The sequence below is a fragment of the Hydra viridissima genome, unplaced genomic scaffold, assembly GCF_058129835.1.
Source record: "Hydra viridissima isolate aposymbiotic clone 2 unplaced genomic scaffold, HvirCarnegie_v1 scaffold_10, whole genome shotgun sequence".
Lineage (NCBI taxonomy): Eukaryota > Metazoa > Cnidaria > Hydrozoa > Anthoathecata > Hydridae > Hydra > Hydra viridissima.
In genome coordinates, this window is record NW_028324309.1 from 5,872,368 (window position 1) to 5,890,144 (window position 17,777).

General features: G+C 31.0%; 2 protein-coding genes and 2 pseudogenes across 3 annotated transcripts; 3 read left to right on the plus strand and 1 right to left on the minus strand.

The window, feature by feature from the left end:
* The first annotated feature begins 543 nt into the window (after positions 1–543).
* On the plus strand, positions 544–3,340 carry LOC149882825 (uncharacterized; annotated as a pseudogene). The gene is made up of 2 exons (XR_016444525.1): positions 544–796; positions 934–3,340. The product of XR_016444525.1 is annotated as an uncharacterized LOC149882825 (transcript).
* Positions 3,341–4,510: 1,170 nt separating this feature from the next.
* LOC149882826 (uncharacterized) lies at positions 4,511–8,326 on the plus strand. Its single transcript, XM_090100958.1, has 5 exons — positions 4,511–4,879; positions 4,969–5,387; positions 5,627–6,814; positions 6,909–7,071; positions 8,042–8,326. The coding sequence occupies exons 1-5, from the start codon at positions 4,511–4,513 to the stop codon at positions 8,324–8,326; spliced, it is 2,424 nt and encodes an 807-aa protein (XP_089957084.1).
* An 849-nt stretch (positions 8,327–9,175) lies between these two features.
* LOC149882827 (uncharacterized) lies at positions 9,176–11,695 on the plus strand (annotated as a pseudogene).
* A 4,892-nt stretch (positions 11,696–16,587) lies between these two features.
* Positions 16,588–17,777, minus strand: LOC149882828 (uncharacterized). Its single transcript, XM_090100959.1, has 2 exons — positions 17,427–17,777; positions 16,588–17,345 (listed from the first exon to the last, which is right to left on the minus strand). Exons 1-2 carry the CDS (start codon positions 17,758–17,760, stop codon positions 16,588–16,590), a joined length of 1,092 nt encoding a protein of 363 aa, XP_089957085.1. The 5' UTR covers positions 17,761–17,777.

The following is a 17,777-nucleotide window of genomic DNA, read 5'->3' on the forward strand; positions in this document are numbered from 1 at the left end:
ATTTAAATTTTTACAAAGTTGTTACAAAATATTGTTAAATATTTTGTAAACATAAATTTGTTATTTTCATTACATAATTCCTATGTCATTTGCATTGTTATTTTCATTACATAGTAGTTATGTAATTAAATTAAATAATATTATGTAATGTTTTTTTTCTTATTGATTGTTTTATTGTAATAAAATAGTGATTATCTCATCAATAAACTAAAATGACAAGTGTACATAATAATATCCAATAAATATTACCTTGTTAAATTATATAACTAAATATAATTATATTTAGTTATAATCTACTTTCACCCTAACTTTTGGTAGATAATTAGTAGAGAATTGACAATAATTAGTAGATAATTAGGCATTTAAAGTATGTCTATTAAAACTAATAGCTATTTGTTCAAGCAAATGTTCTTTATAAATATAACTTTATTTTTATTTTAAACATATTGTTCATGTTCAAGTGTACTTTGCTCATTAGGAATATTGTATTGAAGATTTCTTCTATTTAAGTGTTTAGATTATAATTCCTCATTATAGTTTTATATGTATAACAAAATCAATTGTTCATTTGTAAATGATTATGGAGCTTGTTATAAACAATCATATACCTAAGTAAGAAATCTGATTGAAGATATTGACAGGAATGATCTTAAATTACTTGTAAAACGAACAAACTTGAAAGAAGAACAAATTACTAGTATATGCACACATCATCGTGATATGTTAATAGTTAGATATAAGAGTAATCAGAAAAGTTGCTGTAATCCATTTCTGACTCACAAAAAAGCGTGTAGAGGTAAAAGTTTATCCATTTACATTTTAATGGGTAATACCATTCTTAATAAATTGTTTATTAGGATTTGTTCATTGTTTTATAATAATAGTATAATTAATGTTATAGTATTTGAGTAATATAGTACATTTTCTTTTCAGCATCTCTACGTGTGGTTACAATGCATACTGTATTAGAAGCAGAAACCATAGGTTTAAATCTTATACCTGGAAAAAAGTTGTGTCCAAGCTATCGAAGTAAAGTTATGAAACATTTATCAAAAAGTATGAGTGAAAATGAGGAAGATTTTGATATTGTTATTGAAACATCCATTCAAAATAAAAAAGAGGGTGTAAATACACACTTTACAGTTGCTGGAGTATCTCCTATTAAGGTCAAAAGATTGCATAAGTCAGGTAAAATTAGAGAAAGTAAACGAAAATTGACAGCATTAACAACCTCCATTAAAAAAAAAAGTAGCCACTTCCCTTAATATACCAGAAGAAAGTTTTGAAGAACAGTCAGGTTTCGGTAATGAGTATATGGAAAAGGCAAACTTGTTTGATAACATGATAGTATTGTAAGCTAATAAAATTGCAGAGTCTACAGCAACATCTAAAAAAATACAACTGACAACACTTGCTCCAACTGACTGGTCAATAAAAATAGTTTCTGAAATATTACATGTAACAAACTATGTAGCTCGAACTGCACGTAGATTAGCATTAAAAAAAGGTATTTTAGCCATGCCTAATCCTAAATTAGGGAAAGTTCTTCCAAATGTAACAGTTCAACTGGTCAAGTCTTTTTATGAAGATGATGAATATAGTCGTATAATACCTGGTAAAAAGGATTATGTAAGCATAAAGAAAAATGTTTACATGCAAAAACGTTTGCTATTATGTAATTTAAAGGAATTGTTTGTTGCTTTCAAAACCATGAACCCAGAAACAAAAATAGGGTTTTCAAGGTTTTGCACATTGCGACAAAAATGGTGCTGGTGCTTCAGGAACACATTCAGTATGTGTCTGTGCTATTCATCAGAATTTAAAACTGCTTTTACATCCTCTTGGTGTGACATATAAAGAACTGTTACCTTATATTGTATGTGACATGACTAATAAAGACTGTATGATGCATAAATGTGAAAGATGCCCAGCAACTATGAATGCATTGGTTGAAAAACTTTAAAATTTAATTGGAGAGTTTGAAGATGACGATGAAGTAGAACTTGATCAGTTGACAACAACAGATAGGTCAAACTTAACACATAATAAAGTGCCAGTGTCTGAATACATTGACTTAGTATGTACAAAACTGACTAAACTTGCACCACACTCATATTTACCTAAGAATCAAGCATCATACCTGAGATCAAGAAAGGAAGATATGAATGAGTTAACATCATTATTTCTGGGTGATTTTTCAGAAAACTATAAATTTGTAGTTCAGGATGAAGTACAAAGCTTTCATTAGACAAATTTACAATGTACACTACATCCTGTGATTATCTATTTCAAAAAAGAAGGTTTTCTCAATCACAAATCTTTTTGTATTATGTCAGATGATATGATACATGGTGTGAACATGGTTTACAAAATTATTGATGTTGTCAGCAATGATATTAAAACAAATCTACCTCAAATAAAAAATATTGAATACTTTTCGGATGGGTGTGCAGGTCAATACAAGAATTGTAAAAATATTTTGAATCTTTGTTTCCATCTTGAAGATTTTGGTCTTTCTGCTAAATGGAACTTTTTTGCAACTAGTCACGGTAAGCAACCTTGTGATGGGATAGATGGTACAGTCAAACGTTTAGCAACACTAGCAAGCTTGCAAAGAGATATGGGTAATCATATTTATCTCCACAAGCAATGCTCAAATATTGCAATCAAAACGTTGAAGGTGTACATTTCATTTATATATCATCAGAAGATTTAACTTTGGTGAGAAACACTCTTAAGGAATGATTGGATACTGCAAATACCATACCTGGAACACGTAGTTTCCATCAGTTTGTACCACTTGGCCATCAAAAGATTAAAATTAATTAATATACCTTTTATCATCTTTAAAAAATATGCATAATTTTTTATTGATAAACTCGAATAGGTTTTTTATTTGTGTGGAATCATCCTCAAAAGTATTTTTGTTTTATTTTTGACTTACAATTTTTTTTTAATGCCTTTAAAAAACATGTTTGAGAAAATAAGTAAAACGGAAAAATGTTGATTTAAATGTTGCTTTTTCTTTTCTAGATAGGTGCAAAGCTATGCAGTGTTGATGAAGATTTTGCTTTCATTCATGATTTTGGAAACATTCCTGTAACAACTGTATACTTAGTACCAGGTGATTATGCCTGTGTTTCCTATGAGCAAAAGTGGTGGATTTAGCCAAAGACGACTTGAAAAAAATTGTTCTCCTTAGGAAATAGAGATTTTTTATATTTAAACTAATTTCAAGTTTGTTGAGTCTGATATGTCCTATCCATACTTTTTTTTTAATCTTTTATTTTTTGTACAATTTAAATAATGTGAATGAAAAGCATATATAAAATCATTTAAATTGAGCATTCATTTTTCAAAAGGTTTTTTTATAACTTATTATTTTGTTCTAAAAAATTAATAAAAATAATTAAGTCACTAAACTATTAATTTCTAATTTGATTAATTTGTAGAAAATTGGGATAGATTGCCTGATTTTTAAAATATCAAAAAAATTTGTGTTCATATCAAACCTTAACAACTCCTCAAGTAAACGTAAGGCCAAAACAAAATTGGTTCGTAAAGTAGATATATGTCTAATCTTTAAGAAAATTAAAACCAAAAGTTTTTTCTATCAGTCAGATTTTTTCTAGAGTTATAGTTGTCAATGCTCTTTTTTATTATAATTAGATGGTGCGTTTTGTAGATCTTGAAATAAACTATATTTTGTTGTTTTGAGAGATACAAATCTATAATTTTCAGATTAAACAGGATTCAAACTCCTTTGGTACCAAATTTTAGCTATGCAAAATTACTACAAGCACTATATAAGGGTAATAGTAAAAGGACACATTTCCGGCACTTTTCCCCCCTCATTTTTCAGTCAAAATCAAAAAAACTTCAAGTTGCTGTAAATCCTAAACGGATAAGAATTTTATAAAAAAAATTTACAGTCTTTCCTAAGTTATGTGTCTAAACATTTGTGCCAAATTTCAGAAAGTTTAGTGATGTAGGGTGCAGATTTGTGTTTTTTTGTGTTTTTTGAAAAATTTATACCCAAATAAAATTCTTTACATCGTATACAAGTACTACAACATGGAGCCCACGGAGAGATGTTTTTGAATAAAGCACGAATGACTAAGATAAAAAAGGATTAGTTACGTTTATTTTTATTCTTCCTTTTTTTCTAAGAACCGTTTGGGATTTTAGATAATTTGTGAACAGTGCTCTACTAGATTGATTTTTTAATTACATCTAACATCGCTTCGATTAAAAGATAGTTTGAATTATTTTACAGTGATTTATTCGTAGCGCCAAAAACAGAAAAAAAAGGAAAAAATTTAAAGCATTAAGGCGACATTTTTACGTAATTAAATAACCATTATAAGTTATTTGATTTGCCATTACACAGTTAAAGAGCCATTTCGATTTGCAATTGCTCATGATTAATTATTAAATTCATATCACGCTCCAATCAGTTTAGATACTAGATTATTATTATCGAGTTATAAAGTTTGTTAATTTTGCCAAAATGTCAAACCTGCAATCAAAACGTAGACTTGAAAAATCATCCGAAATTCTATCTAATAACAATGACGAAAACCAATATCAAATTTTAATCGATATTCGCGACACTATTAATGAGAAATTCACTAAGGTTATTCAATTGGATGAAGAAATTTCCTTGCTTATTGAAGATGATGATGAACTACAGCAGGACGCAGAATCATCTACAGAATTTACACTCTTATGTAAGAACGAGCTTTCAATTATTAACAGGCATTTAAAAAAACACGATCCCAAGATCGATTCTTTAAGTTTATCAAGCAATTCTAAAAATAAAACAATCAAACTTCCTATATTAAAACTAGAACCATTTGATGGCAGACCAGAAAACTGGGTAACTTTTATAGAGAATTCTAATTGTGCAATCGATCTTAATGATGATTTATCTGACATCCAAAAAATGACTTACGCAACTTACTTAAGGGACCTGCCCTAGCCTCTATAACCGGTCTCGCCTTGACTAACGAAAATTACAAGGCTGCATTAGAAATACTTAAACAAAGATATGACAATAAGCAAGCTCTTGTATCATCACATATGCGTAAACTCTTGTCATTAGAGAAAATTCATAGTACTAGTAAAATTGAAAAGTTAAGACAATTTTTTAACTACTTAGAAATACAAGTAAGAAGTCTCCAGAATCTGAGTATTAATAGTAATATGTACGGACCTCTCCTTATCCCAGTAATTTTGGAAAAAATACCAGAAGAACTAACATTAATTGTCAACCGTCAATTTAATAACAATGACAGCTGGGATGTTAAATTAGTAGTTGATCTTCTAAAGACTGAATTGCGTGCGCGAGAACAAGCATTAATTAACTCATTAGATAAATCAGACAGGTTTATTACTACAGAAACATTTCACACTCGTGCAAATAATAGAGAATCAAATTGAATTCATTCATCTAATTCGTTTAACAGGATACACATCGGTACAATTCCTATTCAAATAATACAGGTCAAGCATCCTATTTTGAAAGGAACAATCCAAGAGATCTCCAAAAACGAAATAAATGTTTATTTTGTGACCAGCCACAAAAATCACAATAATGTCAATCAGTTACGAATATTCAATTAAGAAAGAAAATCATCAGTGATAAAAAACTTTGCTTCAAATGTTTAGGAAGTGGTCACATAAGTAAACAGTGTTTATCTCAAATAAAATGTTTTAAATGTGGACGTCATCATCAAGTTGCATTATGTATCAATACACAGAATTCTAACCTACAAAATCAATCTCATCATAATCAATCTGAAGGACAATTAACTTCAGTTGCAAAAGCTACCTTTGAAGGTCAGCCATCTGTTTTGCTGCAAACTGCATCAACTCAAGTTTCGGACAACGATGGCAATTTACATGATTGCAGAATACTTTTCGACAATTGCTCTCAGTTAAGTTATATATCACTCGAATTACATTCAAAGTTAAAAGTCAAAACATTAGGTACGAAGGAAATATGTATAAAAACATTTGGTAACTACAATACAACAGAAATCTTAGAAAAAGTTGAGTTACGAATTAAATGTCTACTCGGCCGCACAATACGAGTAGTTTGTTACGTAAAAGATATATGTTCTCCTCTTAACGGACAATATATAAATCTTGCTAGTGAAAAGTATAGACACTTACATAATCTTAAGTTAGCAGACAGTAATTTGAGAAATGGTAGTATGAAAGTAGATGTTCTGATTGGAGCTGACTTTTATTGGTCATTTGTAGAAAATACAACCATTAGAGGCTTCCACAATGATCCTATTGCTTTAAAATCTAAACTAGGTTTTTTATTAAGTGGTCCAATTTTTGTTAAAAAAGTATTTGAAAATAGTGAGTCAGGTAGTTGTGTTAACACTGCACATTTCATGTTAGTAGAATCATCTCCTCCAGAGTCTTTAGTGAAACAAACCATTGTTGATGATTTCCGTTTCTCTCAAAACATCGTTATTCTAAGGTGGTACATTAATCATTCTAATAGTCCAGTTCTGGACATTTCATTACATGGGTTTAGTGATGCCAGTCTTAATGCTTACAGCTGTTGTCTCTTTTTGTTATATTCTTTTATTGATAAACGATACCACTGTTCACTAATTATAGCAAAATCTAGAATTGCTCAAGTTAAGAAAAGTACTATTCCTCGTCTAGAATTAAGGGCTGCGTTGTTACTAGCAGAAACTATGTCTATGACTTTAAAAGAACGTTCTCCAATTTTTAACTTTAAAGAAGTTGTTTGCTGGACTGATTCTACTATTGTTTTGCATTGGATTAAACAGTAAAAAAAGTTATCATCCCTTTATTTAAAAACTTGTACAAAAAATTCGAAATACTTTTGACATTTCATACTGGAAATATGTTGACTCTGAAAGCAACCCGGCAGATATACTATCAAGAGGTACAACTCTAGCAAAGTTACATAATTACAAGCTTTGGTTTAATGGACCTTCATTTTTACATAATGATCCTAAAGATTGGCCGAAATTTGAGTTAACAAATCAACCTATGATTATGTTAGACGAATATTTAACCAATGTAATTACAAACGACATCCCTATTAATTTAGATATTATTGACATCAAAAGGTTTAACAATTATTTAAGTTTATTACGTACTACAGCTTTAGTAATGAGATTTATAAAGAACCTAAGGAAGAAGAAATCAAAAGAAGATTTAAATTTATCTCATTTAGATTCGACAGAAATTGAAGCCGTGCTAAAAATTTGGATTCAATATACACAAAAAACCTTGACAAATACAAAAAATTATAAACAACTTCAACAGATCTAAATTCAAAAAATGTTGATGATGTTATACGATGTTATGAATGACTAAAAAATGCACCGATTACGTCAGATATGAAACATCATATCCTCTTACCGAGTGATTCAGAATTTACGGACTATTTACTATCATCACTCATTAGTCATGCATAATGGAGTTAAAGAAACTTTAAACCAACTACGCAGTATGTTTTGGGTACCGAAAGCTAGAAATTATATTAAAAAACTTATTCGAAGATGCTTTTAGATCTCGTTCCAGATTTTTCAGCTGAGTCTTGTGTACGAAGTTTACAATGGTTTATAGCGAAACGAGGCGCGCCTACTAAAATCATTTCCGATAACGGCTCACAATTCATATCTAAAATTACTCAAGATTTCATTCATCTCGTGGTATATCATGGCATTTCAACGCTGCCGCTGCGCCCTGGTGGGGAGGATTTTTCGAAAGACTTGTTGCTTCGACCAAACGTTGCCTCCACAAAATAATTGCAAATGCCCGCCTTACATACGAAGAACTTCTGACCATATTAGCCGAAGTTGAAGCCGTTATTAATAATCGCCCAATTACATTTAAATAAGAAATGCCTGGACACCCCATTAACACCGAATCACATGTTATATGGTAGAACAATAAACTTTAAAGCAATTAAGGAAGACCTAATAGAGTACAATTAAATACACATAGTAAATATATTGAGAGTGTACTAAATCATTATTGGAAGCGCTGGCGAGAAGAGTACATCACAGAGCTAAGAGAACATCATAAACATAGAAAAAGAAATGGCACAAATCAAATTGCATTTAATGACTTTGTATTAATTCATGACCCAAATGCTAAACGCGGTTTGTGGAAAACTGGAATAGTACAGAAATTAATCAAATCACATGACAAGAAAATTCGAGCAGCAGAAGTTAGGTACGTTAATAATGGAAAACCAATTGTCATCAAACAACCTATAAACAAGCTATATTTATTGGAAGCCTCAAATAAAACAATGGACAAATAGATTATTCAAGTGAAATTTTGCGATGAAGATGACATTAAACTTTTAGTTAAAAATTAATGTTGGGCGGGGAATGTTGCGCGCAATCGCGCAGTCATTTCAGCCTCTCACGCTTCCTTTTAGTTGTTACATAAAAAAACGAGCCTTATGTTACTTTTCTCTCTCTTACAAGAAAAAAAGACCGCTCTAGCACGCTTAGTTATAAATAAAATTCTTTACATCGCATACAAGTCCTATGACAGATGTCATTCTTTTCAAAAATACGTGTTTTTCGTTCTTTGGAAGTTAAATGTTTTATTTTAGAACTTGTAATTAAATTAGCTTCTGTCAAGAACAGCAAAGAAAGCTTGTAACAATATAACAAGTTATGGCTGGTATTGCTTTTTTTTTTTCTTTTTTCTTTTTATGTAAATTTATACTTGCTTTTCAAAATTCGAATTTTAATGGACTGACAGAAGCTTGTACGTTATTCGTTACTAGGGGAAAGGTGCCTATGATGGCATAGCGCCTATGATGGCATACTGGTCATATTTCCAAAAATATTACTTTTGGTGCATAAGTGATTAGACCAACATGTGTATATTAGTAATTCATTACTTCTGATAAAAATTCGTCCCTCTGTCATAAATAATGCTTTTGTAATCAACAAACATAAATTTTCGCATGTGGTGTTGTAGTTTTAATACCCTCATATATTTAGGATTACGATTTTATTATACATCATACAGAAGTAAAACTTTCATGCATTTCATCTGCAGGCTTTGTACACTTATTAGAATACTTAATTTAATGCTATGTGTAGAATAAGGTAGACACAGCTTGTTTTAATAAATATGGTGACTCTTTCCTATGATGACATACCGAGGAATTGCCATTATGGAAAGTCTGCAAAATGAATTTAAAAAAATGCCTGAAATAAATTTTTATGCTCATAAAAAAGGTGATCAGACTAAGAACAAAGATGAAATACAAGAGTTTGAGAAACCAACACATTTGGAAATGAGATCTCCCCCATCAGAAGCTTCCATATGCATTGGATCTTCTGTTTCAACGAAAGGATAAGATCTAGTATATAAAATTTGTGTCCAGTGCCTTTAGCATCCCCTAAAATCGAATTGAAAAGGGCATGAAAGCGTGGAAAAACTGAACCTCTGAATACCACACCGGATATTCAAGAATTAAAAGTTAAGGCAAAAGAAAAAGATAACAAAGAAAAGGAAAAATTAGTTAAAAAAACAAAAAGAAAGACGGCTATTGAAGAAAAATACTGCAATAAGAAGATTAAAGGAAGTAATAATAAAATGAATTTCGAATCTGATACAGCATTTTTGTATTGTTATGAACTTTATTCACTGTCGTGCTCTAAAGAATCATGGATTCGTTGTCAAAAATGCAGATCTTGGTGTCATTGTTTATGTGCAGGCATAAAGAGAAGTAGAAAAAAATTTATATGTGAACTATGCTTATAGACCAAATATTTATTTTTAATTTTGTTTTTTTGATAAGTTGTGTTTCCATTAATAACAAACAAAAAAAATTCTTGTTTGTCTAATTTCTTTAAAGTGTGCCATCATAGGAGCAGTTAGTTGCCTATGATGGCATACTTGTATTTTTTTTTTTTAATAATATAAACTTGTAAAAAAACAAAATAGTAAAAATTCTGAGGTTCATTATTATTCTGTATGCTAGAGAGAATACACCCATGTAAAAAATTATTTTTTAAGTTTTCAGGTAATGACTCAGAGAAACATTAAAGTTAAGTATGCCATCATAGGCACCTTTCCCCTATTTATCAAAAACCAAGAAGTAAAACGCCGATGCTTAATTTAAATTGCAAAGCTGCTAAATAGCCAAGAAATTTGAAAAAAACGGAAAAGATGAAAATTGCGAAAAACACGGAAAACTCGGTTTTTGTTTTCGTTTACTTTTTATTTTTATTATCATTTTTTTCCAGCGAAAAGCTTTCAATAGAAAGTTTAAGACCATTTTTTCCGTGGTTTGTTTTTTCAAAAGTTTTATGAGAAAAATACTTTTTCTTTTAGAAGATTTTTAACCACTCATTTGGTTCTGAATATTTTCATTAAATTACGTATAACTGCCGCTAAAGTGTTTATTGTTTTCTACATCATACGTTGTATTTTTTTACAGCTAACAATAACCGCTTGAAAAAAAAAAAGCAAATATGTTTGCACTAAATTTTGAAAATTTTTTCAGAAACGCTCTTAAAATAAGACTTATTTTTTTTTTGAAGAAAAATTAAAATCTCATGTTTGGATGTCTAAAGTCTGTCAAAAGAAATGAAAGACCAAACCAAAAGTTTATGCCGTATTTTATTTTGTACAGTTTTGTTGGGTTGTATATAATTCTTTTTGCAATAACTAACAACTTATAATCCGTTATCATCATTTACTCATAAAAAACTACAAAAAAGACTTATCTAGAATTAAAAAACCAGAGCTCGAAGAATTTACACCAGTTGATGAGAGCAGAGTTTGCAAAAGCTTCGTCTATGATGTGTCTGAGTGGACGTTGCAATATCGAAAGTTAAACGAGACCATTGAAGACGAAAAGTGCAAAAAGATTTCTGAAGAGTTGTTAAAAGGTGGGACGCTCAACATTTATTGAGACGTTTTAATTGCTATAAAGCTTTGTTATTAAAAAACCTCTTGCATCTATTGCTTAGGTAGCACTGTTAAGCGTATCATACATATAAACGACACAATCGAAAACCGTGGGTGCACTAAACATACAGTTCAATGCAACGAAAGCGCACACTTCAACTTCATCGTCAATAAAAGAGTGAACACTCCACCCTGTTGCAGAGAAAAGCTGCTAGAGCTGTTAAATCACTTCTCACAAGAGTTGCAAAGACTGCATGTGTCCCATATGTTGGCATTCGGATCTGTGTTAGGATGGATGCGAAACGGTAAAATGATACCTTACGATCGAGACATTGATTTGATTGTTGATATAGAGTTTTGGAATACTACATTATTTTTTAAGATTTTAAAAGAACTGGAAATAAGATACGAGCACAAATCAGTTTTCATGGACAATCGTAAAAAGTTATGAATAAGTTATAGCACAATCAATCAAAACACCATTAATGTAAGGCCCTTCGAAGTTATAAGAAGAAGCGGAACAAGTCCTGTAGTAAGCATACCACATTCGAAATGGAAACTGCAACCGTTAGAAAATCTTTTTCCAGAGCGCTATGTGATCTTTGATAACGTATGGACTTACGTACCCTGAGATCCTAACAGCTACTTGAACATTTTGTATAAAAATTGAGAAAGTGAGCTATATTGCTTGTATATAGAGGAAGGAAAATGCAGGAAATGCCTTATAAAGTGCCTGAGCTCAGATTTGTAAACCGTTCTATGATAGTGATTGTGGTCACATTTTTTGTGGTGCTACATTTATTGACTTATTTATGGTTAGCTTCACAAGTATGTCCACATATGCTATAATCTTATTGATTTCGAGAAGTCATTTAAAGAAGTTGTTGTTTTTTTAAAAAGACGTTGAGAGGGAAGTACAAATGAGGGAAGCAACTATAAGCCAGCTTTGGCAACTTTTAAAACCAGCTTTTTTATATAAAGCTTGCTGACATTTTAAGCAAGTAATGCTTACTAAAAGATTAATCAATTAACACTCATATAAATGAACTAAAAAAAGTTTACGTTAGTAAAGTAATACAACAAAAAATATAAAGTTTTTGAATTTAAACAAATCGCGAGGTTAGAATTATTTTGTTCTATCTTCAATTTTAAAAGTTAGGAGAAAATGAGTTATTAATTTTAGTTAATAATAATAACTTTTAAAATACGCATTATTTTTTTATTTTTTTTCTAAATAAATTGCTTAAACATAAATTATTTAAAGATAAGTTATTATTTCTTTAAAAATAAAAGCTAAAACTTTAAACAATTTTTACTTTTAGAAAAAATCAAAAACTTTCTCCCAACATTTAAACTTGGAGATAGAACAAAATAATTCTAACCTCGCGAAATGTTACGGTTAGAATGCGGTATGGTCAGAATAGATTTACTCATTTTATCAGAATAACTGTCCTAAAGGAATATAATAACATGAATAGCTAGATTATCAGCCCCATGTAAGGTGAATGGTTCAGCCAATAGCTTATTTATCAATAAGTCGCTTAAGGATGGTTTGATACATGTTTCAATGAATAGCCGAACCAGTTGTTCAGTTTATAACAAAGAAACAGCTTTGGAGAACTGTTTAAGCCATCTAGAGGCAGACTTGTTTCTTCACTCTATGTTTAACGCATGGTAAGTTGTTAAATACTTGTTACAAATGGACTGTCTGGCAGACCACTTTAGCCGTAGATGATGATCGATGCCAGAGAAAAGGCATCTGTTCTTATGGATGGGTTTAATTGATTAGCACAGGGTGATGCAGTTATAGTTACACCGACTTGTTTGCTAACCACAAGAGAATGACAAGGAGTAACAAACCTTTGTTAAAATTACAAGAACAACATAGTGCATGAATAAGTTAAAGCATGTGTTCCATCATACCATCTTTTTCTTAAACCAATAAATTCAATCTCTTTGAAAATGAGCCAACACACACCGATACGATGACGTCTTGATTAAGGTTATGCCAGGGACCTCGTCCATATATAACTTCAAAAACCATCGCTGATGTTGGCTTCAGAGAAATGTAAAATTGATCTGTGTCGATAATCTTCTTGTGACAGCATACACGCGGTAGTTTTATGGGTTGGGTTTCTTTTTCCTCAATGAGTTTTCTATTTCCTAAATGGTGAAAAATCCTCTAATCAGTCAAAACGACATACTTTGGATTGAAACTTGCGTGCCAAGCTTGAAGGAATTCTGCTCGTCGGAGTCTTTCTTGAGGATCACCTATGCATAACGTTTATTCTTTCGACATTTAAATATTGATATAAGTAGATTATATTTAATATTGCAGTAGATTAGTAGTTTGTACCATATTTTGTTCACACACTTCCGCTCAGAAGAGATAGATTCGGAGGAGTCTTCTCTATAATCAGCTTGATTGCCTCTATTTTAGTTTCTAGAGCACGAGAAGTTCCCCTCTTCTTTCTTTCGATAGATCCACTTTTGAGGAAGTTCAATCAAAACTGAACATTCCGCTCTGGTCAATATTGCACATTTATTTGGAGGTAATTACTCATTATTTCGCACTTATCTTCTGCTAAAAGTAGTACAAGATTAACGTGTTTTTTTGCACATTTTATCTTATTTATAAATATATTTATAAATAAGTTGAACTTTATACGCAAGTTGAACAGAAACCCCAAGGGGTCTGGAAAGATAGTTATGATGTAGCTCCAAAGGGCTTGACTAAAAAAAAAATATGTTTTTGAGAAAAATTTACAGAGAAAAAATTTCTTCTAGTACATATAAAAAAATATGGAACTCCGCCGAGACATATAAAAAGTTTAATACATTTTAATAGTAACTAAGATGAAATATTTTTAAATAATTATATAATTTAAGCTGAAACCAGCTTAAAGATATGTGAGATTCTAGAAGTCACAGAAACAAAACACGGACATCAAAAAGTAACTGTAAAGCTATCAGAACAAAAAAAGGATAAGATGAAATAAATAGAAGTACCTGTGAATGAATATCTCAAACCATAAGGCTCGGGAGAAATAATTGTACAGTGATAAAGTGTATGCAAAGACGAAATCACAAAATCATTTTCTACGTTTAAATTTCGTAGCGTTGATGACGGAGAAAAATTATTTGCACAGATTTGGGTTTTATAAATAATTTTTTTTGATATTCGGAAAAAATATTTAGAAATAAGAATACTTTCTGTGGTGAATGATGAAATAGACATTTTAAATCTCACTGAAACCCCTCTAAAAGGTAAAAGTAAAAATTCTGATACTCGTAAGAGTATCGATTGTATGAACCAGAAAATAGTACAAAATTAAATAACCCTGGTGATATACATACAAACTTTGTGTTACAAGATATGTTTACTCACCCAAGTGAGAGTTACCATATTTGAAGGTAGATTAATGCTACTCTTACTAAAAATGGTTTAATGTATCTTTTTAGCAACATTAGTTGAAAACTAGGAGCAAGGCCAGCTTAACAGCGTGGCCAAGCACCACTTGGCCGTAGGCGCCACTTTAAAGGGGGCGCCAAAAAAATAGAAAATTCAAAATTCAAAAACAAAAAAAATTAAAAATAAATAAAAATTAAAAATAAAATAGTTTTTAGATTAAGATTTTAATTTTATAAAACTTTTTTTTAAAGAAAATTTTCCATAAAATAAATAAAATTGTGGGAACTCTAAGAAACCAGTTTACACAGTACTACTGGTTTAATCCACATTGAACAAGTTTTTGCTCGTGAAGCTAACTCAATTCAATGCATGTTACATTTTTTAATCTTTACAAATTTAAGTGAAAAAAAAAATGTTTCAAAAGAGGATGTAAAAACAACCATCATGTTTATCAGGAGCTCAAACCTAAAAAGAAAATAAGAAAAAGATGTTTCAAAAGATGTTAGAAACTGTAAGAAAATTGTCTGTTGAGCCCGAATTTAAAAAAAAGTGTGGTCGATATTGAGCCCGAATTTGAAAAAAAGCGTGGTTGTACCAAAAAAAGAATGTTTGCTTATGAAAGTCAAGAGGAATCAATGACTGAAGAAGACAACTTTAAGATTAACTTCTTTAACAGCATTTTAGATCACGCTATTGGATCTTTGCAGGATCGGTTTGAAATGCTTATGCAGCATAATAATCAGTTCAACTTTCTTTACAGTTTAAATGCTAAGGACATTACTGAAGATGAATTACTAAAAAGATGCATGGATTTAGAAAAATTATTATCTTGCAATGAGTTGAAAGATGTTTCTGGAACTGACTTGTTTGAAGAGATGAAGTATTTGCGAAATCATTATAAGGGAAACTACTCTCCAAGAAATATTTTAGACTTTATTTGTTCAAACAATTTGAATGCAGCTTTGGGAAAACTTATTTGTCTCTCTCAGAATACTTTTAACTCTACCTGTATCTGTTGCAACAGCAGAGAGAAGCTTTTCCAAGATGAAGTTAATCAAAACAAATGTTTTACTAAATAATGAGGTATGTGATTTGATTGTTTTTGATGATGAACCTGTGATACCTTCAGCAATACCTTCAGTGACTAAACCTCAGATAATAAACACTCGAACTGACCGGGGTAAGTAGCTAGACGATGTTGATCAGGAAATTAAAAAAGCAAAGAAAAAAACCATGATTTTCAATTTCAAAAACAAATTAAAGAAATACACAAAAAACAAGTCAGACTAGAGAGAAATTCATGAATGCTATCAATCAAAAATGAAAACTCTGCTTTGAAAAAGTTTGCAAATATTTTTATTATTGATACCGATGCAGTACAAAGAATTAATGGTGAAATAGATAAGGATCTGCAATCTTTTCTCAAAAGTGTAAGATCAATAGCAAAACATTGTCTGTTCCAAAAAGGCTGTAATCAACATGAAAAAGGAGAATAAAAAAGCCTTCGTTTGGTTTGTACAAAGAGCCAAATACTCTAAAGATCATGATAATGAACGAGTTTCTTAAAAGCCATGAAAATGAAATAAATTGAGCATCTGTTATTGAGTAGACTGGTATTGAGTATCCTGCAAATGTTAAATCTTTAGACAAGTTTGAAAAACAAAATCCAAAAATATCAGTGTGTACGATAAAGAAGGATAGGAGTTATTAGAACAAATAAAATATATGATGCTGACGTTCACATCTGAGATGCGTGTTCATTTTTTATTCACCTCAGAAGAAGTTAACGGCGCAAAGATATCAAAGAAAAATCACTATTGTCAGATTACTGATATGAGTAACCTAATATCATCACAAACAACAAAAAAGAATTGCAAAAATATCTGTCTTAGATGTTTAAACCCACTTCATTTACAAGAATCATTAGATTAAAAGAGTTATACAAACCTTATAGTACCATCTAGCTTTTGTTATTAAATAAAGTGTTTTGATGATAGTTTAGCGCTTTCAGAGTATCGCTCCGTGGATCCTTTGGATCTAGCGCCATTGTGTGGAGCACTATAGTTTAGCGAATCTAATGTTACTTATACTGCAACAGATGATGATGAAGATGGAGCACAAAATTTTGTTGAAATGTTGGAGCAAAATATTTAATTTATATGCAGTGTTAAACAAAAAGAGCGTTAATTGTTTATAAAAGCGCGTTTAAAAAGTTTGAAAAGTTGCCAAAGCTACATTGCAGTTGCTTTCCTTTTTTTGTACCTTTCTCTCTGAAAAATTTTAACTTTAGGCTCAGGATCTATAAAAGGTCTTTTACTGCATTTTCCTTCTTTTATATAGGAACAATCCAGCTCAGTTTTCCAATTCTTATACAAAATGTTCAAGTAGCTCTTGGGATCTCGAGGTACGTAAGTCCATACGTCATCAAAACTCACATAGCGCTCTGGAAAAAGATTTTCTAACGGTTGCAGTTTCCATTCGAAATGTGGAATGCTTACCGCTAACCTTTTTGGCCTACTTTTAACAACTTTGAAGCTACTTCTAATAACTTTGAAGGGCCATACATCAATTGTGTTTTGATTGATTGCGCTATAACTTATCCACAGCTTTTTGCCATCGTCCCTGAAAACTGATTTGTGCCCATGTCTTACTTCCAGTTCTTTTAAAATAGTATGGAATGACGAAGTATTCCAAAACGCTGCATCAACAATCACATCAATGTCTCGATCGTAAGGTATCATTTTACCATTTCGTGCCCATCCTAACACAGATCCGAATGCCAACATATGGGACACATGCAGTCTTTGCAACTCTTGTGAGAAGTGATTTAACAGCTCTAGCAGCTTTTCTCTGCAACAGGGTGGAGTGTTCACTCTTTTATTGACGATGAAGTTGAAGTGTGCGCTTTCGTTGCATTGAACTGTATGTTTAGTGCACCCACGGTTTTCGATTGTGTCGTTTATATGTATGATACGCTTAACAGTGCTACCTAAGCAATAGATGCAAGAGGTTTTTTAATAACAAAGCTTTATAGCAATTAAAACGTCTCAATAAATGTTGAGCGTCCCACCTTTTAACAACTCTTCAGAAATCTTTTTGCACTTTTCGTCTTCAATGGTCTCGTTTAACTTTCGATATTGCAACGTCCACTCAGACACATCATAGACGAAGCTTTTGCAAACTCTGCTCTCATCAACTGGTGTAAATTCTTTAAGCTCTGGTTTTTTAATTCTAGACAAAGGCCGTTCTTGTAGTTTTCCATGAGTAAATAAAGCTCGTGAATTATAAGTTGGTAGGTATTGCAAAAAAAGATGCATACAACCCAATAAAAGTGTACAAAATAAAACTTGAGATAAATTTTTTGGTTTGGCTTTCATTTTTTTGGCAAACGAAATTCCAATCATTAATTAGATTTTCATTA